At 54.3% G+C, this 24,412-nt stretch overlaps 1 protein-coding gene across 6 annotated transcripts in view; it reads right to left on the minus strand.

The window, feature by feature from the left end:
* The window catches only part of SYNJ2 (synaptojanin 2), a 99,258-nt gene that overhangs the window by 61,354 nt on the left and 13,492 nt on the right, over window positions 1-24,412 (minus strand). For all 6 annotated transcript variants that reach the window (XM_032407571.1, XM_032407568.1, XM_032407569.1 and 3 more), the window contains exons 2-3: window positions 11,451-11,537; window positions 1,860-2,130 (exon numbers count right to left, since the gene is read on the minus strand). In XM_032407571.1, the coding sequence (XP_032263462.1) occupies window positions 1,860-2,130; window positions 11,451-11,537 (358 nt within the window). The remainder of the gene's footprint in view (window positions 1-1,859; window positions 2,131-11,450; window positions 11,538-24,412) is intronic.

A 24,412-nucleotide genomic window follows, 5' to 3' on the forward strand; every position in this document is an offset into this window, starting at 1 on the left:
CCCAAACACCACACCCAGTGGCCTGGCACCCTCCAGACTGCCGCTTCCTCTCAGCTCAAGATACAGTCTGGCGTCCACCTGGGGCTTGCCCCTTCCCCAGCCCCCCTCAGCCTCCACCTCGTGATCTGCACCCTTCCTGCTGTTTTCTGGGGGCCCCAGGTCTCCAGCCCCACAGCTCGCAGAAGAAAGCCTGACAAAAGCAGTCACAAAGGCCACCCGGTTCCCCAGGCATCCCCTACCATCCTAAGATGTTGCCAAGGAATGTCACAGCCTCTGAGACCTCTCCTTGCCCACCAGTCCCTGTTGGAAGTGGCTCCGTGGCCTTAGCACAGATAGCGCTCAGAATCCACAGCCCTTGCCTCCCTAACTTCAGCGGACTTCAGGGGCACCAGCTCGTCCCTGCACAATGGACTTAGTGATTCACAGAAACACCATCCCCTGGACCTGTTTCTCAGAGAGGGGTCCTCAAACCCCAGGACAGGAGGCACCGTGGTCACCTGGCTGGAAATGCTGAGTCTGCCCCCCCTCCCCCGCCCAGACTGGCTGAGTCAGAATCGGCATTTGAATAAGATCAGCAGGAGATTCACAGGTATTTTCAAGTTTGAGCACATTACTGCCCCAAGAACTCAACAAAACCAGAGGGTCCAAGAGGGCCTGGGGGTAGGGAATGCCGAGGCGCATGGCAGGATATGGTGAAGGCTCTTTCTCCAAACAGAAGTCGGGCAGGGGTGGGGGGCCCGAAGCACCAAGGAAAAAAACATTTATGCAGTGAAGGAGACCTACGAGTTTCTGGGTTTGGGCACATGGAGGGAGGGAGGCAGGCATAAATAAAGGATGTAAATAAGCCTCACCAACTCTGTCTTAGGGCTGGAAAACGGGTGGTTCCAAAGGGCCAGCACTGGAATTCTAAGAACATTCAGTATATGAGGCAAATTGGAGCAATTTCTATGGCACGATTTTCATCATGTCGGCTTGACTCACTTCTTACACATCTCCTGGCAAATCTGAAGGGTACAGCAGTTGACAACCCAGGCCTGGCACCCGTCAATGTAAATCACTGCACCACCCCTCCCCAACAGGATCTGCCAGGGTCATGACCCCCAGCGTCCAGAAAGAGCTGTAGATAATTTACGTATTTATACAGTCATCCACACCTAGCTGTGTCCATGAAGGAGCACCCGAATAACCCTCAACATACAGAAATCCAGGCACCTTGGTCTGGGCTTCAGGATATGTCTTATCACATGACTACACGTCATCTTGGCAGGCTGACTCAGTTTCCCCATTGTCAGAGGAGCTGGTTTGGCTTGGTGATTAACGGTACAGGATCTGGAGCCAGAATGCCTGGGTTCGAATTCCCTCACTTGCTCAAGCCTCAGTCTCCTTACCTGTAAAATGGGCATAACAAACAGAGCCTACCTCATAGGTTACTATGAGGATTCTGAGTTACTACCAGCAGGGAACTTGTTAGAACATGAGCACCGTATAGAAGCAGTAGTAAATGTGCGTGCACCAGAGGGTAACCAGGATCGCTGAGAGGACCACAGGAGCATTGAGCACGGCCCGGCACTTAGGAAGACCCGGTAGATGTTGGCTCTTATGCTCTTTACTTATGGAGAGTTTCTTTTCTAAATCTACATTAGACCACTTTGAACATCTTCTCTGAGCCCAGAGAGGGGATGGGGGGTTAGCTTTCTTCTCACTGTGTTGAGAGCAACTGGGCTCTCAGAGGTACCCCAGGATGATGTAAAGCAGAGAACAAGGACACAGGTGCCAATCAGAGCCCGCCCTCCATGTGACCCAAGGGGGACGGGGATGGGGGGGTGGCGGGGTGGTAGGAGACGACCCAGGGCCCTCACCAAAAGAAGGAGCTCCCCCACTCGTAGCTGTCATGGCCCTGCTTCTGCGCCCGGACGGTGAGGTCGAAGCTGGACCCATCACTGGGCCACGAGAAGTAGAAGACCCCCGAGTTGAGGATCTTCCTCAAGGCTGTGAGGCGGTCCTCCTCCTTGGCCTCCTCCTGTAGAGGGTAAAAGTCGGTGGCGGTGATTTTGTAGATTTCAGCCTCTGGAATTCTGCCCACGGATGTGCAGCCTGTCACCAAAACCAGGAAGCTCAGGGAAGCGCCACCTGGAAGGGAAACAGACAAGGGGGCTTAGCACCACACTGAGCCGGAGCAGCCCAGAGCCGAGCAGGGGACAAGCTCCCACAATGCCACTGCAACCACGTGGCTGTGTTCGCTCCCTTGCAGCCCCAGGAATCTGTCACCTGAGCCGGAAGCCCAGTGCCTGGTTCTCCGAGGGTGGCCTCTGATCAGCAGCGGCATCACCACCTGGGAGTCCACCGGAACTGCGAATTCTTGGTCCCATCCAGACCGCGGGGCCAGGGGCCAGCCACCTGAGCTATAACAAGCAGCCAGGCCATCCTGCTGCCCACCGGCCTGAGGGTCACTGGCCTGCAGCCTTCCCGGCCCTACAGCCTCTCCCCCTATCTGCCACCCGAAGCCTTGCAAATCCGCCCTCTCCACGAAGCCTCAGGCACCACCTGGCTCAGGGCCCCCCAGTGGGGTCAGTCCTCCAAGCTCAGCCACCGGAGTAGCCTCTCGAAGTGGCCTGCTGTTAGACCTCCCTCTCTGCTTAAATCCTTCCACAGCTCCCACCTCCCCCAGGACTGGAAGGGGAACTCCTCCCAGGCTGACCATCCCCATCCCTCCCCACCTATGGACACCCACGGTCCAGCAGCTCTCAAGGGCTGTCCTCTGTGGCTCCTCAAATACGCCATATGCCCTCACACCCCTGGGCTTTTGCCCAAGATGTTGTCTCTGCCCAGGACGCCCCACCACCATCTGTCCATCAAGGCCTTCCCCACTCACCTTCCCTGCCTCCACCCTCTAGAAGAGCCACGAGCCTTCCCAGTGTTCATCAGGGCCACCCTAGCTCAGTCCCTCCTTTCCAGGAGAACTCCTCTCGGGGAGCCTGCCCTGCTCTCCCAAGACATTGCTATGTGCCCCTCCTACAGGCCAACGGCATCCCTGTTAGCCCTCGTACACGCAAAGCTAACAACCTCGTTCCCATCTGGGTCCCCCAGTAGACTGGGGGTTTCTTAGGGGCAGGACTCTGCTTCATTGTTCCATCCCAGCACTGCACATGGCAGATGTTTGAGGAATACTTCCTACCTGAGCCCCCCACTCCCCACGAAATGATTACCCCTACCACTGCCCACCTGGTTGCCAGAACGAGGCAACCCCTCCGGGGACCCCACCACACCGTCCGTGGCTGCCTTCTCTTCCGCACCCCCCACTGCACAGGTGCTAACAAGCACATGCTGCAGGAGTCAGGGGTGCATGGCAAGGCTCTGCTCTGGGGACAGCAGGGACACTGCCCCTGCTCTGTTTCAGGAGAGGGCCCGAGAGATCACTGGGGGGACCAACTGGCCTTCAGGGGCTGGCGTGGTTCTGGTCCAGAGGATATTCTTCCCACCCTGCTGAGCTTTAAAGGACCTGCTCCCAGCAAGATCCATTCCCAACGGTCAGAGGTCATTATCTGGAGCCATGGTGGCCGACATTTTAGGCACTCTGATAAAAGACCCTTAAGTCCCAGTGCTCATTGTGTCCCCCCCACTCCCTCCTCACACTTGATAAGAAGAAGGGTGCTGCTCGGGGCCAGGACACATCTGGGTTTTTCTTAAAGATGCCTTCATCCAATAACTAGGTCACTAATCCTACCAATCCTGTTGGGGGGGTGGAACCAACGAGGTGACCATATTGGCTCATATCCCACCTCCCCAGGCAGATTATCAGGAAACTACTTTAAAGCAACTACTTTGAAGAATAAGGCAGTTATGCTGTGGACAGTGATCACTGTCGGGGGGCTGAGTTTCTTAAGCAGGATAAGTGTCATTTCTGGAAGACAGGTGGGGTTTGTGTGGGCTTGATGTCCCCGAATTATAGCCTCACAAACACAAACATTCCCATAGCCTGTGCTCGAACCAATGCCCAGGCATCCCCTCTGCCTCGGTCGAGGTGCTCAGAGCAGGGAAAGCGGAGTTCTAGAACAGCCAGAGGCGTGGCCAGGGGACAGCCCCTGCGGGCTAGGCTGCGAGCCCCAGAGGGGATTCTATAGAGAGTGGGGTCAAGGTGAAGCGTGGAGAACTAAGTCTCTCCACCCAAGCTGTGGAGTGGATTTCGAGCAGCACTTCCTCAACAGCCCCTGCGTGGGGGGACCGAGTCCCTGGCAAGAGTCCCGGGCGGCTCTGAAGACAGTAGGCATTTCCTGTGCGGGGCAGGGGCCCGGGGGAGGCTCGGGAGGGGCGGCTGCAGCAGGCATGAAAGCGCTCTTAAAATAAATGAGAATTGGAGCTCCTGAGTCCTGGGACGAGGGGTCAGGGGAAGGCACAGGTAAATTTTTAAAAATCCACCATAGGCGCGCACCGGAACCAAGCACTTTGATGACAACGGACTCTCAGGTCCTGGTGCTTCCCGGGCACCAGACACCGTGCCGTGACCTTCCTCTCAACAAGCCCATGGGCGGGGAGCAGGTACCACTCTTAGCCCCATTTCACAGAGAGGCAGATGGAGGCACAGAGCGGTTAAGAAGCCTGCCCAAGGTGACCCAGCGGGGGAGCTGGGATTTGAACCCACTTTCGGGCTCTACCGCCTGGGAAGTTACTCAGACCAAGTCTGCTTCCAGAGCCGGCACTCTTTACCTGGATCCTCGCTGAAGGATGGCCCACGTGCCTGACGAGGCTGCCATTTCACACGCGAGGGACTGTCCCCGGGGGAGCTGAATCATCTGCCCAAGTGCGCAGCTAGTCTGTGTTGGACCCACAGTGCAAAGGTGGCGGGTCTCACGTCCCCGGCTCCCTCGGGCCCCAGGTCTGGCGGTCTCCAGTCCCACCGGCTTACTGTCTCACCAGGCGTGTGGCTGACTGACGTACCATTTGCTCATCTGACACCACAAGTTCTCATCATTAGTTCAAACGGTTGTGAATAATATATTTTCCAGCATATGCTAAATATTGACGTGTAAAAATAAAACTGTTGTGGGCCTCTTTACCAGGATCCAGTAGAATCTAGACTCTGGTTTGATCAAGGAATGCATGAATAAGTTCTTCTTGAACAGATGGGATTTTCCTCGTATTTCCATTCCACGTCCCCCCAGAATTTCATCCTAATGTCACACATTTTGTGCTTCTGTGTCTCTTGATCCTACTGTGCAGCAGTTTGATCCTAACGCTGGAAGTGTTTAAAAGACTTGAGTTATCATTGCAATGATTTTTAGTACAAAATTGGTCAAACACTATGAACACAATGCTTTGCTAAACAGTGATTTAACATAAAAAATATAAAGATTTATTGGGAAGGTGGATGGGACCTCTGGTTCCTATATCCACAGATAAATATTATTTATTAACGGAATGAAACTAGATCCTGTACCAAGTCTAGTTCTGTTTTTCATTTTTACAGATGTGAACACTAAGAAACCTTGTTCACATTCATAGGTTGATGGGCTTCATTATAGAAATGTTGCCCAATCACTCTTCAACGTCCTTCTGAGTTACCTGTTAAAAAAAAATCACAAAATCTATCCATCAAATTACTATTAATGCCGTCAGCTGATGGCCCACTGACGTTCTCCTCCAGTTTTGTCAAAAGCCAACCGCTGGCTGTCCCCTGACTTGTTAAACTGAATGTCACCCAGGCACCGAGGTGACATGCAGCCTCACCAGAGCCAACAACAGTAGGGGGAACCGGCCCTCTGTTTGGCATCTGTAGGTATCTGCCGCCCAGAGCCACACACCATGAGTGGGGTCAAGGAGTGACCGATTCTGGAGGCAGAAGAAGGTCAGCTGGAAGGGGATGGAGGAGAATGAGAAACAGGCCCCCTCATCACAGGGACATTCTTAGGCAAACCAAGGAGGTGAGGACCTAGGAACAGTTCTCCTCAGAACTGACCAAGTCCGTGTACCGTGGACAGTCTCTGTGACCTCAGAGGAACTGTGCCAGGCCACGGCCTCTCTGGGAGGAGGACCCGGCCCTCAGCAGCCTGGCGCGTGGCTTCCTGTCACTCCAGTCCTGGCATGACTCCCCCTCCCCAATCTTGTCTAGCAACCTTGGATGCACTCCATGTACTACAGGTTTTAAGGAAAGCGTGCTGATTCAAGCCCAGCACCAGACTGTGGGGTGGGGGTGGGGGGTCACTGCCCCCTGGCCTACCTGTCAGAAGGTGTCTCTAGGGGCTAATAGTGGGGCTGGGGGGACTCACCTGCCCCAGGTGTGAAGGATGTCCCTTTGGGTGCTCACCTTGCACACAAGACCTAGGCTTTGTTTTTAGTAAGGCAGGATCAGTTTCCTCCCAGCCAAGAATACCAGGCCTGGGGTGGGGGGAGTGGGGGGGGGTGTCAGAAGTCATTAGTCAAGGCTGAGTCCAGGGGCTTAAAACCAGGAAGGATCTTCTAGCACGGGAAAGACAAAACTCAAACTTGCTTTGGCCTCAGCAGCCGAGGCTCTGGCCTCTGCACGTCTCTATCGGCCTGTGGGGCCTCTGGCCAGTCTCCTACCCTCTCTGGGCCTCAGAGAACAATGCGCCACATGGCCTCTGGGTCCCTTCCAGCTCGGAGGAACTCTGGTTCCAGGGCTCTGGCCAAAGCAAGAGCACGCCTGGGTCAGAGGCTGCTGGCCGCAGTTAGGGGAGGTGACAGGGAGGACAAGCAACAGGTCACAGGCCCAAAGACACACCAGAGCGGGAAGGGATCACACACGCACAGGGACACGTACACCGCTCCAGAGGATGGAGGCTCAGGGTGCAGACCAGTCCCGCAGCCTGAGCAGGCAGGGTGGGGAAATGGGAGGCGACCACCCCAATATGTATTGTTTAGTGGGGCCGGGGTTTCAGTTTGGGAAGATAAAAGGAGTTCTAGAGACAGATGGTGGGGATGGTTGTACAACAACGTAAATGTCCTTAATGCTATGAAACTGTCCACTTTAAATTGCTTACAGGGGTAAGTTTTTAGCTTCTACACACACACACACACACACAACCTCGGAGACCTCAATGTCGATTTAGAAATTCTCTCCCTTGAGAGGGCTGCCTTCAAAACCCAACTCCGAGGCCCAGCTGCCCCCAAGCCCCTGAGCCCTGCAGCAACGGGGTCCGTGTCTTGTTGCGCTGTGGCCGTTTGTCATCTGGCTGGAAAGGGCTGGCGCTAGGAGCACCGTGAGTCATGCGCAGACACAACGCTGTTTGTGCGGGGACAATGCTGGGCGTGTTCTGGCTGCCGGGCCTCCTGCTTCCCCTGCGTTGGCACTTCTCTGTTGGCTCAGCCTTGGAGTTGCCCCCTGGCCAGGTTCGTGCCAATCTCAACGCTGGGCTGCCTAAAGACCCCCTTATCGATCCTGCCTGAACAGGACACTCATACTTTAAAGCTGTAGACACAGGACTCAGGAGCTCTAGGCTAGCCCACCCCTGGAGTGGAGGCGCCCCAAGGCTCCCCCCCATACCAGCCAGCTCAGAGTTCTAAATACCCTGCACCTACATGGCGCAGTTTCAAGGATCTCTTTCGTCTTCCCTTTCTAGGACGTGAAAGCGGCAGCCTGCACAGGCTCATGGGAGCCAGCTGTGCCCATCTGTCCCCAACTCCGAGCCGTAGCCTGAAATCCGCCAGGGGTGGGTTAGCTACACCATGGAAACCGGCAGACGCTTCCTATCAGGGCTTTGTTGCCCCCAGAGAGCTGGATGTCCAATATTTACCAGCACAGCACTGGATGTAGCTCGTAAATGATCCTAAGACTGATGAAGGCCACATCATTTCAAGACTTTCTAGAGAACACTGCATACCCCAAATCTCAAGACTAAAGGCGATCACATTTCTCTCTCTAGAGACTTTTCATTTTGTAGTGACTGCCCAGCAGTGAGCCCTCCGCCAGCCTGTGCAGATGGACCACCCACCAGGACTCAGTGCCCTGACCCCTACCCCAGAGGGACCCCTCTGCAGGCCAGCCCCCTCCCCCTCGGTACCCACGTTCAGACCAGGTTTATTCTCCCCTATAAATCTCTTAGGAATTATGTAATATAGAGATGAGACCGTTCTCCTGGTTTTGCAGGTGGGAATACAGCCCTAGAGAGATTAATAAATACAGAAAGTGAGTCTGTTGTGAGGCTAGAACTAGAATCTAGGAGGGCCGTCCGGTACAGCTTCACAGGCTGTGCACCACACGACTCCAGAAGGAGGGCCGTCCTGTACAGCTTCACAGGCTGTGCACCACACGACTCCAGAAGGAGGGCCGTCCTGTACAGCTTCACAGGCTGTGCACCACACGACTCCAGAAGGAGGGCCGTCCGGTACAGCTTCACAGGCTGTGCACCACACGACTCCAGAAGGCGGGCCGGCCGGTACAGCTTCACAGGCTGTGCACCACACGACTCCAGAAGGAGGGCCGGCCGGTACAGCTTCACAGGCTGTGCACTACACAACTCCAGCAGACACGATTCATTACAGACCTCACTGTATCCAACCCTTGAGGCTATGAAACAGGGAGGCCGTGAGAGCTTAGGTTAAAAGGGAGTTAAATCCCTGTAATCGTTGGGATAAATTCTTTCAACTGCTATACTCTCACTTTCTATGCTTTGTATCATGTGTGCATCCGGAAGCCCGACTGCCCGGCTAATTGTGGGGGCTCCACCCCCTTCCTGCTGGCATTTCAGGGAGGAAGGAGGGACTTATGGTGTTTATGAAAACCTAGGAACATGGGATAAAGCTTTTATGCAATTTTTGTGCATGTTTCTTAATTTCTAACATGAAAAAGCTATCTTCACTTAGGTAGATTGAAATTCAACAACTTGCCCCATGTTACAAGCCTGAGGGGAAGTCTCTTTCTTTGTACAGAGACCCTCAGCCTAACAAAGTCAAAAGGGAGGTCCATCCCCAACTGGTTTTTCACTCTGCACTGCCCAAACACCCTCAACAGCTAAGGAGAAAACACGATAGCTCTGGGCCGGGAACTTGCAGCAGGAAAAGAAAATCAAGTTAAAGCCACGTACTCCTTCATGTAACCAAAGGGGATTTAAAAAACTGGACGATAAGGCCCAACCCTTCCATCCATCCTTCATATATCCTAGGACTCTTTCAGGAATGTGTTGAAAATAGACCAAAGAATCCTGACATTCCAAAACCCGGAAGTCATCCTCACCCCCTCGGAAAGAGTTGTGGCAGCCCCCCCGGAGGGCGACTCTGGCAGGCGGGGCTGGGGGTACTCAGAGGAAGGGAGAAATAGGGGCTGGGGACCTGACGGCCCTCCACGCCAGGGCCATGCCTGCTTGCTTGCAGCCCCCAGAGGCTGTGCGAGCTCACTCCTCGGGGGAGGGGCGGGTGCAGGAAGGGAGCAGGGCCTTGCCCCCAGGGTGGGGGGGGGAGGGGACAGCTCCCCAGCAGCTGGTCACCTCTCCACGTCCTGCCCCAGGGTGATTCCACGGAAGCCTGCCAGGACCTTGGGCCAGATGCCCACACCCACCTGGGCCCACTCTGACAGTATTTCTCAGGGTTAAAGTCAGAAGTGTAGCTAGGATTCAGACTGGGGAGCTGTTAAGAGCAACTCCCTGTAGCCAATCTCAGATCACAGTCCAGGGAAAAGACACTTTCCTCTGGGATGATGGAAAGGTACTGCTCTTCCTGTCCTTGGAAGCTCAACCTTTTCTGCCCCCTTTCAAGACAGAACAGCCCAGTGGTCGACAACAACCCCAGGTCACCCCCTTGAGAACTGCCTGAACTTGGCCAAGCTGCGGCCCTGCGCTAAATCCAGATCTCAGTCAGATGCAAAACAGATCACTGATTCATGTAGCAGAAAACCATTGCCGGTTATAACTGTAAGATGTCAACAATGGTAACACATCCTAAGAGCCAAGACACTACACTGTAAAAAAACCCTCACAGAACAGACAAAATACAGCACTTAAGTTTTCTGAGCTTCTCTGCCTGTGTGGGGAAAGCAGGACAGGAACAGGCACCCACCTCTCGTGTTGGGAGAACCGAGTTACCATGTTAAAACAGTGCCTGGCACAGAGTACGCGCCGTGGAAGGTTAGCTGGCTTCCTCATATCATCGTCGTGGAGGCGAGGGCCACAGGAAAGTTTTGTAACCTCGTTGAAATCACTGCGGGGAAAAGTCCCGCAGAAAACCATGTGGGCAGCACGTTTTCAGGGAAAAAGCAAGCGTACGGAGGCAGCTCAGTCTGGGTTTGAATCCTAGCTACTCTTCTTCCCGGGGGCAGTAACCTTACCCCTCTGAGCCTCTTCCCGTTACTAGGAGCAGTGGGAAAGACACAGTATCATATTGGGTTATTTTTAGGATTAAATAAGTTACTGCATATCTAGCCCCGGGCACAAAACAGACATTGAATGCATGCATGTTGCCATGTGGCTACTGAGTGCTTTTCCTACACACTGTTAGAAAATAATCAGTGGCATCAGAGTTCAGGAGACCCCATCCCCTGAAAGAAAAGACCCAGAAAAGTAGTCACAAACAACAGTGCCACTCTGTCGGCTAAAAAAATCCTCGGTCTGGGGACCCAGCTGCTGTGGGACACGTGCGGCCCTAGCATGCTCGGCTCGGGGAAAAGCCGTGCGCCCGAATCTGGTCCACTCCCAGCCACTCTCATTCTGGGGAGCAGGACTGAGAAGGAGGGATGTCACCTGTGCTCTGGCCCGGGCCCTAAACGTCCCTGAAGACACTGGGTCCAGCCAACATAAATGTGGTGGCTGAAAGAGGAGGAAGGAAAGGGTGGCCAGACCCTGAAGGGAGGTCCAGGGGCGCAGAGGTGGCAACATGGGGTCCCCACTGGAAAGGCTGCGACCCCCAAGAGCAGCCCAGCTGACAGCTCAGCCCCGAGGGTCTCATAGGAGCAAGGATGCCTGCTTGTTCCTGTGAGTTCTCTAGCCTTTTCAAAGTCAGACCACACGGCCCATTTTTCAAATGCCCCCCCCACCCCCGATGATCGATGGCAGGTGCTTGGGGGCTCTCCTTGCCAACATGCACGCCCAGTCCCGGCTCTTCTCCAAGCCACCCCTGTGAGTCCGGGGGCTTCTGACCTCCCGCATCCACCCCTTCTACAGTACAGATCCCTTGTAAACGATAAACAGCCCCCTGGGGGGACCCCCCCGCACACACACACACACACACACACACACACCCCCGACTTTGGAAGAACTCGGGTCCTGGAGGGCAAACAAGGAAGGTGAGCTTCCTTCTGCCGCCAGCACGGACAGGTGAGAATCAGGCTGCGTTCACCTTGACCTCCTCCCCGGCACAGAGGAGCGGGCTCAGCAAAATAAAGAGACATTTTAGAAGATCCTAACAGCTAAAATAAAATGCCTAAATCCGGCAGTCTTTCCACACGAATGCAGGAGAGGCTCTGGCCCCAGAAGTCTAGCAGTTGATCTGTCTGAACGGGTACTTACCAGATCTTACCCTGAGCTCCCCCAAGCAGCCATAAGCGTCCGTGAGCTTTCCATACTGGCCTTTAATGACCTCCTTCTCTTCTGGAGCTGGGAGAGAAACACATCACAGACAACATCAGCCTGGGTCTCCTGTTGGAGTTCATTCACTGCAGCCTTCCCATCTGGCTCCCCACCCACTCAAAAAAGAAAACGCAGAGACAATAGCTCGGCCTCAAGTAATGTGTGTGGAGGCTTTAGGACTAGCGAATCACCGAGCTGCAGAGATTTAGACCTTCCCACAAAAAGCTTGCTCTCTGGAAGCGCCCACAGCTCCCTGGGGGCTGGGGAGGGTGAGGGAGAGGAGGTGCTGAGGTTCGAGCCAGGAGCAGGTGCCTCAGGCCCAGCCCTGGCTGCAGGCTCAGAAGCAGGAGTGAGTCATCGTTACCTGGTGGGGAGGACCTTCCTTCCTAAATATTGTTCACCGGAGGCTCATCCTGCAAGTGCCCACCTGCCGGCAGGGACCTGCTAACTATCATACGGGGAGGCTGTGCAGAAGGCCCCCGTGTCCTGGGTACCCCGGGCCTGGGCCCGAGGCATCCCCCCCACCGCCGGCAAGCTACAGGAGCAGAGCCCCCAGGGTCTTCAGCAGTTACCACCAGGGCCCCGGACGAGACACAGCCTCGGCAGAAAGCAAGAGAAGAAAGCTGACCTGACAGAGGGAAGGACCCTTTGGAGCCAGGAGCCCTTGCCCTTCAAGGTCACCAGAGACCATCTGGCACGGACGGTGGCAGGCCCTTGGACCCTTCCTCTGAAGAATGTTTCTATGTGCAGAGAACGAAATAGGAACCCGGGTGAACCCTCAAAGGAGGGCCTGGCAGACAGCATTAGGGAGATTCACTAGGAGAGCAGTCACCCTGCCTCTGATTTACTGTGACAGATGGGCTCCTAATCTGCGGCGACAGAGGAAGGCCCAGCAGACACTGCAGCTTCCCGGGGGAGCGTCTGGGGGGATCCGTACAACCTACAACTGTGTGCAAATTTTTGGCTGTATTTTTTTATGAAGCTTGGAGCCACTGTTTTTGTCAGAATGGCAAAGGAGTTAGTACCCTGAAGAGGTTAAGAACCAGTTTACTAAGTCACATTTCCCCCCGGTCCTCACAGGAATTGTTCTGATTGATTAGGGTGCTGGGGGGGGGGGGCAAGGGGGCATAGTAACCTAAAGCTAACTATGAGAAGGACTGGGGGGGGCCGTCCCACCCACTCCCTCCGCCGGTTCAGAGAAGGGGCAGCCGCGCGTCATTCACTCGCCCCCCTGCTGCAGCTGTGGTAACAAACGACCAGACCCACTGGCTCAAAACAACACGCATCCGTGAGCTGACAACTGTGCAAGTCAGAAGTCTCCGAAATGGGTTTTCCTGGGTTAAAATCCGTGTTGGCAGGATTGCATTCCTCTGGAAGCTCTAGGAAAGAACCTGTTTCCTGGCATTTCCCAGCATCTCGAGCCCGGCTGCGTTCCTGGGCTCCTGGCCCCTGCCCGCCCCCTTCATAGCCAGCGATGGCCTCACTCTGGTCTCTGCTCCCACCTTTACTTCTCATTCTCTCCCCCTCTCCTGCTTCCCTCCTCCCTCTTTTTTTTTTTTTAATTGTATTTATTTATTTGAGAGAAAGACTGAGCGGGGGCAGGGGCAGAAGAAGAGAGAGAGAAGCAAGCAGACTCCCCACTGAGCAGGTAACCCGATGCGGGGCTGGATCCCAGGACCCTGAGATCATGACGTGAGCAGAAGGCAGACACTTAACTGACTGAGCCACCCATGTGCCCCCCTCTTCCCTCTTTTAAGGGCCCTTGTGAGTACACTGGGCCCACCCAGGTAACCCAGGACAATCTCCCCATCTCAAGCCCCTTAACTTAATCAAATCTGCAAAGTCCCTTTTGCCACGCAAAGTAACAGCCACAGGGACTAAGGACTAGGATGCTGACATCTTAGGGGCCCACAGATGGCTATAACCCATTTCTCGGAGGCCACAGGCCTCCCGCTCCCGGTGAGGGAGGGCGAGGTAGGCTCTCCATCCCCCACATCTGCTCCTGCCGAGATGCACAACAGCCCCCGCCCAGAGGTGATGGCAAGCCCACTGCGGAGGGCCAGGCAGGGTATCCTGTGCCACAGAGTCCGCCTGGAAACGGGCCTGCGCCCTGACCTAGGACAGGTCCGCCCCGTGGAAGCCTACGCCCGCAGGCCACGGGCACGGCCAGCCCGGTGTCTCCCGCACGTAGGCGCTGCAGGGAGAACCAGGACCCCGGCCCTCCTCTCAGGATACGTGCTGACAAAGCACGAGAACAATTCTGAGCCCAGAATATATATTTCAACCCTTGGAGCTTTACAAAAGCCCTCACACAGAATCCTTAAGCCTGAGGGTCACCCCATTCCAGCAACAAGGAGGCCCTTGTGCGGTCATTTACCTCTGCAAATCATCCTGACCAAGGGAAACACAGCACCAGGCGACTGCTGGCCGGAGCAAGGTGGTCAGATCCACACTTCAGAGGTGGGAACGTGCCCCCGAGGAGAAGCCCTGGAAACGCAAATGGCTGCTCGCCCGGCTGCGTGACAGGTGACAAGTGCACACATCACAGCCTGTCACCAGGAACACGAAGCCAATATAAGTAACAAAAGGCTCTTCATCCTCTTGTTTAGCAAACAAACGAGCACAACACCCCAGGGCCACCGGGTCCCATTCGAATCCTGTAAGCTACTGCCTTCCCAATGGAAACCCCTTTCTGCCTGCCACGTGGGAGCCCACAGCAAGTCGCTACCTTACTGGCCTCAAACAACAACATGGGACCATCTCACGGGGCCTGAGGGCCAGAAGTCTGCAGCAGGTGTCAGCAGGGCCCTGCCCCCTCTGAAGGCTCAGGGGACGATTCTTCCCTGCCTCCTCCTGGCTTCTGGTGGGGGCTGTCAGTTCTCGGTGCCCCCCCCCACCACCACATCCCTCCCATCTCTGCCTCCATCTTCCGAGTGTGTGTCTCTGTGGCTTGTCCTCTTCTTAAAAGGACACTGGTCATATTGGATTTGGGGCCCACCTGACTCCAGCATGATCTCATCTCATCTCATCTCACCTAATGACATCTGCAAATTCTGACATATTGCGAATTAGGACTTCAACATACCTTTTTTTGGGGACACGTGGGAACCCATAACACTTGGTCACTTTTTCATGTGCTGAGTCAGTCCTTTTAAAGCCCAGACTTGTCGGCAAGCTATCGGTCCTATAAGCTTATTCTCTCTTTTCAATGCCTTCCTCTCTAACGCTCCTTCTAACCCTCACTGTATAAGAGGGGACGTTCCTCTCCCATAATGCAGCCCCCCCCACCCCCCGACCCCACACTCCCAGAGGCCTGGCCTCTCAGGCAGCCTGTTCCCAAATCACCCGACACCCCTGCTTGCCCCAAACAACTATATTTCCTCAGTTAGGTTTGAAGGAAGAAGAAATCCATTTTGCTCTTCAAAAGGGAGCTCACAGGGGCGCCTGGGTGGCTCAGTCATTAGGCGTCTGCCTTCAGCTCAGGTCATGATCCCAGGATCCTGGGATCGAGCCCCTCATCGGGCTCCCTGCTCAGCTGGAAGCCTGCTTCTCCCTCTCCCACTCCCCCTGCTTGTGTTCCCTCTCTCGCTGTCTCTCTCTCTGTCAAAAAATAAATAAAATCTTTAAAAAAACAAAAAAAACAAAAGGGAGCTCATAGATCGAATGTCTCCAAGCACCAGGCAGGTGATGAATGAATGAAGCTGCTGCAGGGGGCGGCCACGAGTGACCAGAGGACACATACCCCTCTGACGGGGGCAGATGGCCAGTCCCATGCCAGCCCAGTGCCAGCAAGTCTTCTCCAGTTTTTCGAGAGAAATAGGACACGCCTGATTTTTCAGTGTTGGCAACCAATCCAAATTTATTTTAAGCATCGTGTGGGCTGAACACACACCTCTGCAGACTGCATTTGGCCTGCCCATTTGCAACTTCTGTCCTCCCTTACTTAATGTTTCGAAAATAGCCTATTCCTGTCTTTCACACTTTTGTTGCATTTCCTGTAGATTTTTCCATGTTAGAATGCCTTTGCTTCCGCCCCCACTGGCCACAAATTTCCAGCCTTTAAGGAAAGTCCCCTCATTTGCTCCCCACCCTCTTCCTCATCCACCTCGCGCCCCTGGGACGCAGCCATGCGCCCGGCGAACGGCGTGCTGAGAGCCTGCCATGGCTGGCACTGTCCTGGACCCAAACGGACAAAAGCCCATTGCCGCAGAGCTGGCCAAGGCAGGCATTTGGCAGCGGCAAAGAAGGAACGTGTGTCATGAACGGATGCGAGATGACAGTGGAGGCCAACCCGGGAGGGGGTGGGAGCCGGGAAGAGTGGCACGGGCAAGGCGCATGCACAAAGGCAGAGGGCCGGGGCCCACTCGGCGCCAGGTACCAACCGTGCAAGCTTCCTGCCAAGGGGGACAGACAAGCTCAGTAAGCACAATACAGACAGTGATAGGACCTGGGGAGAAAAAGCGAGCGGGGAAGGGGGTGTAAAGTGTGTGGTGTGCAGTGTGAGTGTGTGTGAAACTTTACCTACTGTCGTCTAAGAATGCATCACTGCAAGGGTGACTTTCGAACGCAGGCTTGAAGGAAATGACAGGGATGGCTGAGTGACTGGGGGGTGGCACTATAAGTCCAGGAGATCATGTGTAAAGGTCCTGAGGCAGAAGCATTCCTGACATATCCGAGGACCAGCAAGGAGCTCCATGTCTGACAGAGGAAACAGAGTGGAGGACACATTGTGGAGAGCTTTGTGGGTCATAGAAAGACCTGGGGTTTCACTCTGAGTGAGACGGAGCCATCGCAGGGTTTTGAGGATCGCTCTGGCTGATATGTTGAGAACAGATCCTAGAGGGGCAGGCGGAAAAGGAAGGAGACCCCTGCAATGATCCGGGCAAGAGATGATGCTAGCTTGGACCAGGGTGGTAGCAGTGAGGTGGTGAGAAATAGTCAAATTCTGGACACACACACACACACACGCTTTTTTACTTTGGACACTTCTAAAGAAAAAGAGTACTGGAACAACCCTATGGACCCACACTACCACGTCCCCACCAACTCCCCTGCTATCAGCTCTTGCCCAACCCTGTTCACTCATACTCCCCACCACTCTCCTCTACCTTCCCTCAGTGGGTCTCATAATGTAGGCCTCAGACAATAGGCATCAACCAGCAATAGAAATACAAATGATCGGGTCCATTGCGGCCCTACTGAGTCAGAAACTCTGGCCTTGAGCCACAGAAATCTGTTTTAATGAGTCCTGCAGGTGAAAATCATTGCCCTAGATTATTGTGAGTCAATCCCAACCTTCTTAGCATTTCATCTATAAACACTTTAGAAAGAATCTCTGAAAGATAAAGGCTGCTTTTAAAAAATGTAACCACAGGGCGCCTGGGTGGCTCAGTCCGTTAAGCGGCTGCCTTCAGCTCAGGTCAGTCCTGGGATAGAGTCCCACGTCAGGCTCCCTGCTCAGCGGGGAGCCTGCTTGTGTCTCTCTGTCTTGCTCTGTCAAATAAATAAATAAATAAAAATCTTTAAAAAAATATTTAAAATAAAATAAAAATGTAACTACAATACCATTATCACATCTAAAAAAAACTTAACCGTAATTCCTTAATATCACCAGTTATCTGCATATATTTTGAAGGTCAAACCACAAGGATTTGTGGACAGACCTGATGTGGGATATGAGAGAAAGACAGGGTCCAAGGATGAGGCCAAGTCTTCCTCCTGGAAAACGGGAAGGCTGGAGCCAGGCCGGGATGGAGCATCAGGAGCTCAGGGCAGACGGACGAGCCGGCTGTGCCCTCGGGCGCCCCAGCGCAGACGGCGAGGGTAGAGCTGTGCCGGCCTGAAGTCCAGCCAGAGATACAAATGGGGTCCCCGGCAAACGGAAGGTATTTAAAATCTGGAGATTGGAGGGGATCACCTGGGCAGTGAGTGTTGGAAACAGTGCATTCAAAAATCAGAGAGAATGAAAAGAAATGTCCAAAAGGATGTTAGGAAAACCAGAAACGTGTGGTGTCCTGGAGGTGGGAGAAGACAGTGTTTGAAGGGGCAGGAGGGGTCAGCGAGTTCAGATGCTGCTCTACGTTCTGTAAGATGAGGACAAAGTGTCCGTCCTTCCAGTTAGGCGCTGGTGCCCAGAAAGGAGCAGTGTCCGTGCAGTTGAGGGGCAAGAAGCTGAATGGAGAGGGAGAAACAGAGACAGTGGGTAGAGACAATTCCTTGAGGAATTCTCTGTGTGTGCATGTGTGTGTGTGTGTGGGGGGGTATATGTGTGCGCATGTGCGTATATATGTGTGTGTATGCGCATGTGTGCATGTGTGTCTGTGCATGTGCGTGTATATGTAAGTCTGCGCGTGCGTGTATATGTGCGTACATGTGTGTATATAGGTATGTGTGCACGTGCATGTATATGTCTGTGTGTGCATGTGCATATATATGTGTGTGTGCATGTGTCTGTGCATGTGCATGTATGTATGTCTGCGCGTGCGTGTATATGTGCGTACATGTGTGTATACAGGTATGTGTGCACGTGCATGTATGTCTGTGTATGTGCATGCATGTATGTATGTGTGCATGTGCATATGTGTGTGTGCGTGTGTCTGTGCATGTGCGTGTATGTATTATGTCTGCGCGTGCGTGTATATGTGCGTACATGTGTGTATATAGGTATGTGTGCACGTGCATGTATATGTCTGTGTATGTACATGTATGTATGTGTGCATGTGCATGTGTGTGCGTGTGTCTGTGCATGTGTGTGTACATGTGTGTATGTCTGCGCGTGCATGTATATGTGCGTGCATGTGTGTATATAGGTATGTGTGCACGTGCATGTATGTCTGTGTATGTGCACGTATGTATGTGTGTGCGTGTGCATGTGTGTCTGCATGTGCGTGTATGTGTGTATGCGCATGCGTGTATATGTGCATGCGTGTGCATGTGCGTGTATATGTGTATGTCTGCGTGTGCGTGTATATGTGCGTACATGTGTGTATATAGATATGCGCGCACGTGCATGTATGTGTATGTGCATGCATGTATGTGTGTGCATGTGCACATATGTCTGTGTGTGCATGCATGCATATGTTTGTGTATGTGTGTGCATGAGTGTACATGCATGTGTGTATATGTCTGTATGTGCGTGCAGGTGTGTATGTGTGTGTACGTGCATGTGTGTATATGTGTGTGTATGTGCATGCATGTGCTATGTATTTATGTGGGTACACGCATATGTGTGTCTCTGTGTACGTGCATGTATATATGTCTGTGTATATGTGTGCATGTGTGTATATATGTGTGTACGAGCATGCGTATATATGTCTGTGCAAGTGTGTACATGTGTATGTCTGTACATGCATATGTATATGCCTGTGCATGTGTGTGTACATGTGTGTGCATCTGCACCCACACGCATGTGCTGGTGGAAATGCTCTGGGACAGTAAAAACCGATGTAGTAGAGAGAGGGAGATGCTGGAGTGAGGCCCTGGAGAAGGTCAGTGGAATCCGATGTCTAAGTGGGGGCCTCCCTCAAAAACAGTCCATCACGGTTAACAGGAGACAAAGGAGCACACAGTGGCCAGATGTGGGGGGGGGTGGGCCGCTGCGGCCAGTGTGCAGACGTTCCCTCCCAAATGCTTCAGGGCTTCAGTGTAGCGAGAAGCAAGTCCATCAGCTCAGAGTGAGGAGGAGGAGGAGGAGAAGCTGCAGAGCTTGTGAATAGCCCGTTGGGACAGTCACTGAAGGACCCACCTGGACTTAGGGATCATGAAGTAGCAATGACACCTATCAGCATGGTAGTGGGTCTCTGGAAACTTCCAGCTATGCAGAGGAGGGTTCAGGCGAGGAGGAGAGGATCTCACTGGTGGTATCACCAATCGAGCAGGACCAAGCACGAGAGGGACAAGGACCCACGGGGAGAGGTGCAAGGCGGAGCTGGTGGCTATGACCTGTGGATCTGAAGGGGAAGCACAGGGGCCAGCGCGGGACCATGGAAGCGTCAGGGACCACAATCCTAGCAGGGTCATAGATCACCGAACTGGAGAACTAAGGGCTGAGCTGAAAAGGTGGGGGTAGTAGGTGCAGAGTGGGTGTTTGACACAGATAATGGGGGGACCAGGGCATGGCCGCGGGAGAAGGTGGCTGAGCCAGGGTGGAGGACACACTTCTTGTGGGGGAGGTCAGCAAGGGCTTCAGAAAGGTCACCATGATGACTGAAGGTACCAAGAATGAGAGCAAGCCTCAGCATCGGCGACACTGGCAGAAAACGAGGTAAAATCACCAGGTAATTCCAACACAGGGCGATGGGTGACGGGGTCCCCGATGTGTGTGGGCAAAGGGTTAACAGAGCCTGCAAGAGAACTGACCTCAGGTTAACATTCCAGTCCTGTTTCCCTGGTAACCTGATATAAGTTATCTATGTTACTAGACAGCCTGGCTTATGATTAAAAATAGTCCTGACTGGTAGAAGGCATCTGGGCTACGAGGAACCACAGGTGACCTATAATAACTATGACGGGGCCATGGGGACACTCTTGGAATGAACGAGCCTGTCCTTTGAGGGGACCCTGGAAGCTCAGCCACCCAACACTGGATCCTGTGGGTCAACCTTGCCCTGGTTTGAGGACATGGCAGGCACACCAGGTGAGTGGAATGGGCCTGGGGTCTCCTGAGGGCTGGGTGAACGTTTGGGAGACCGCCCCACACTGCCCTGCCAGCAAGCTGTGGCTCCCGTCCTAAACCCCCAGTGGGAACGAAACAGTCTGGAAGTTTGGATGAGCCGTGGAAGATCTCTGTTAGGCACCATACATTGCGATTCAAGTGCTTTTACGGAGGAGGGAAGGAATGTCTGGAGGTGGCAAAGAGGGGCCTAGGGGACACACATCCCACCCCCCGGGCCAGTGGGCCAAGGGAATGGAAGGGAAACAGCCGCCACTTAGGCCTGCCAGGGAGAGGGTGGCGTGCTCCAAAGCCAGGCAAACTCGGCCCACCGTCCCGAGGCTGGGGCCGGTGTCATCAGGAGTAGGAGTCAGCCCTGTAGCCAGAGCGTGCTCTGCTTCTTGTAAAACCCAGGCCACGCAGGCCATCTCCTGGTCCGCCCACAGCCAGTCCAGATCAATAATCAAACCAACCACACGTTTCTTTCTTTCATAATATATTCCACAGTAACACACCATAAGGAAATTCCAGTGAAGCGCAGCCCACATGTCACAGAAATAAGTAGGTCAATTTCACAATGCAGACCGCCCAAGACCGGGGTATCATTTGTGGCTGCGTTCTTGTGCATGATTTTAAGCCATCTCCTTGTATTTCAGGTTCTCAAGAGGATAGCATCAGCCAGATCAAGGTCAGCGTCTCCTTCATGAGCTCAGGTCAGACTGGTTTATGGCTGTTCCTCCCAGAGTTATCAGTTTAGAGCTAAAGCCGCTCTTCCGAAAGACAATGGTTTTTCTCCGGGCGGGGCGGGTGGAGGCGCAGGAGGGTTGCTAAGCAAAATGCAAATCAAAACATCAGTCTAACCGAAGCTTGTGAGCCATGATGACAGCCAACTGGGCAGACGCAAGGCAGCCCCAAGAAGAAACTTTCCTATACTCCCCACTGCTTCTCTCTTTCACCAAAAAAAGTCCAGGCCACACAAAAGAGCGAGCGGGGGGAGTGGGGCAGGGGCGGGCACTCAAAAACACAGTACCTAAGCAAATGCGCTGCGTCCCACCAAGGCTGTGCGAGCCTGTGCAAACCGACCGGAGAGAATAAAGGGGAAACGTATCATCTCCTGCAGCCACAGCTGAAAAAACATCTGTGCAGCCGGGTGGGCCCTCCCTGGCCCTCCCACTCCCCTCCCTGCACCGAGGTCCGCTGTGGCTGTGACCGGAGGAGGAGGAGGCCGGCTCCTGGGACAAGAGGGCTGCAGTGCAGGGCTGGACACTGAGCCTCTACCGCGGAGTCTTTTGGCCCACGCTGAGCATGCTCCTGACGGAGCTGGGGGACAGGGGCAGTGGGGCGCCACACCAGGAGGAGAGCCAGCATGAGACGCAACTGTACCTGTTTCTCTACAAATATGTGCGCGTTCACTGTACACGTGGGGGCGGATCCTGCAGACCCGCTCCCTGGGGGCAGTGTTCCCGGCCTGACCACAGATCTCATTCCCGGGCCTCCAGTCTCTCCCGCGCCCCCCCAGGCTCTCCTCCTGGAGCGAGTCCCGATGCGTCACTTCCTCATACAGCAAGCCCTTCTAGTTTGCTTCTTATGACTAACAAATTAGGTCCACGGGCCTGGCCTGGCGCTGGAGGTTCTACTTACAGCTCCTTTCCCACTTTCCTCTCTAACTGACCAGCCAAACCAGCTTCTCGGGACAGCCCTCTCTCTTCTTCCTTCCTCAGTTATCCGTCCAGCTGAACGGCCCCTCCCAGCCTGCTACAACCCCTCCTCAGAGCCTCCCCCTTGCAGAGAAGCCCTATTTGCATGCATGTGTATGCACACGTGTGCACACAAACACACACCCCTTTAGAAGCCATGTAGCGTGATCCACATGTATCTTCTTGTGCTATGTGAGATGCCCAGTGGGCGCTGAAAGGAAAGGGAAAGTCACACCCTGTCCTGCTTCAACTCCATCCCTCAACAAGGATTCCAGATGTGCACCTCTGTGCCGGGGCTTGCTCTGAGCCCCAGGAGAACGGCAGCGAGGCAGGAACACGCCCAGAAGAAGGAGCATCGCTTCAGGAAGGAGGTGTGATCCGCTCGGTGGTGCTGCTGGAGGGAGGACAGACCTCTGCGGGGTCCGGCAAGGTGGAAGTCACGGGGACCTTGACGAAGGACTTCAGAGGAGCGGCAAGTGCCTAAGCCTGGCCGAAGCACGTCACGGGAGGATGGGAGGAGAGCGGAGACAGCACGCGTGCACCAGCCCGTCATGCACGCGAATGGAGAAAGGAGGTGAGGGGCTGGGGCCGGGAGAAGGTTTCTTAACAGGAGATCCAACTGTTTGTTGGTTTCATGGTGGGAATCACCCAGCTAGGAAGGAAAGGGGGAAAGAGTGGGAGCACAGTCTTTAAAGATGGGGGTGGGGGGCACATGGGTGGGAAAGGTGGACGCAGAGGAGCATGGGGGTCATCGCTGTAACAGAGGGAAGGTGGCGAGAGCGCCAGCACAGGGCAAACAGGTCAGGTGGTGGGGCTCGTGAAAGTTCTCCTTTTAATTCCTTCTCTTTTCTCAGGGCAATAGGAAGCAAAACATTAGCTGAGAGGCTCAAGGTGTTGAAGGCTTGAGAAGGTGTGAAAGGGCCATCCTGGAGAGCGGAACAACCAGAGGAGGAAAATGCCGCGAGCCTAGAGACTATGGACCAGCACCAAAACCCCAAAACCCTTCGTGAAGTTGCCAGAAGTCAGCGCGGTGCTGTTTCCCTCCAGCCACACGTGGCGACACGGGAGCATGCGTGGGGCGGGGGGGCCGTGGCCTCATCTGGGGCTGGGGGGCTGCCTGGCATGCACCAAGCGGAGAGTGTGTGCAGACTGGGGGTGCACTGTAAGCCAGAGAAGGATGGGGGACGGGGTGTGCGGGCAGGGACGGTGGCCGGGAGGTTGCAGGGCTGCAGAGCTGTCTGGGTCGGGCGTGAGGGAGGGAGCAGGTAGTGAAGGGTGCCCGAAGCTGACCTTGCAGGGTGGCGTAATAACTGGTGACGAGAAGGTCTAGCGGGGTGAAGTGAGGGGAAGGCAGGGCTTGGCAATGAGATGGTGAGGGCAGAGCAAGGCCAGCGGAGCAGGTGGGTCATGCTGATGGCCAGGAGCTCAGCTGGGATGGGGACAGGAGTTGTGGTGGAAGAGAACCCAGGGAGCCAGGAGCCCAGCTCCTCTATGAACGGAGAGCATGGCCAGGAGGAAGGAAGATCTCAGTAAGGAGAAGTGTGCGTCCCCAGGAGTGGTCCTTCTCGGGGAGGAGGAGGAGGAGGAACCCTGGCCCCAGGTGGCTGTGAGCAGCGGGATGCCTGCCTCACCCTCAGCAATGCTCCGTTTGGGGGAGTGCGCGCAGGCGAAGGCAGGGTTCAGAGAGCCTGCTGGGTGAGGGACTTGTTGAGGTCAGGACACAGTTCCAGGAAGCTGAGGTAAGACTTCATCCATCTACCAAAAGCCAATTCCTACTCTATATTTTAATCCAGAATCCAGAAAACAGGCTATAATTCACTTCTCAGGCTTCTTTGATTTTTAAAAAACTGTCGTTGCTGCTATTTAGTGGGAAAACTAGCATTAGAGATGTGATTAGAACGCCCGTGTGCCGCTCACTCATGTTAGATGCACCACAAAGATGCAGAGCTGCAACCCGGCTGGATGTGACCTCGGGCCCACAGGGCACACAGGCCCAGGAAGATGAAGGAAGTTCAACTCTGAGCAGACACATGAGTGTGCCTTGTTATTTACAAGTACTATTTGGAGGCATCTTTTGTGACTAGTTTGGCCTCTTCCTCCATATGTGTCTATTAATTAAACAGGCCTGCTTACTCGCAGAGGCCCCACACAACCTCAGGGGAAGATATTCACACCATTTTTACAGAAGGGCAGAAGAAACCTTCTCAGATCATTGATTTGGGAACTGCCTCCTCTGATTTACCAACCAGCCAGAGGCTTTCTGTACCTGGAATTAGCTCCAGCCTTGGAAACAGAAAAGTCTGTGGCTGGGTCAGAACCTGGCCTTAGAATCTGAATCACCTCACAGCGGCGATTCCTCAAATGCACCCCAAGAGACGCTGGTGTACCCTAAGATGTGATGTGTGTGTTGATGTGCTGTGAACAGAAGGTCAAACATACTTGGGATCCCTGGGCTAGCTGACCAGCTGTATTTACCACACAGCCTGAGCGGCACATCTCCAGGGGGGGGGGGGTGCCAGGTCCAGACTCCCCCAGTCATTTACCTGTGAAATCCT

The sequence above is a fragment of the Phoca vitulina genome, unplaced genomic scaffold (assembly GCF_004348235.1).
Source record: "Phoca vitulina isolate PV1807 unplaced genomic scaffold, GSC_HSeal_1.0 scaffold9, whole genome shotgun sequence".
Lineage (NCBI taxonomy): Eukaryota > Metazoa > Chordata > Mammalia > Carnivora > Phocidae > Phoca > Phoca vitulina.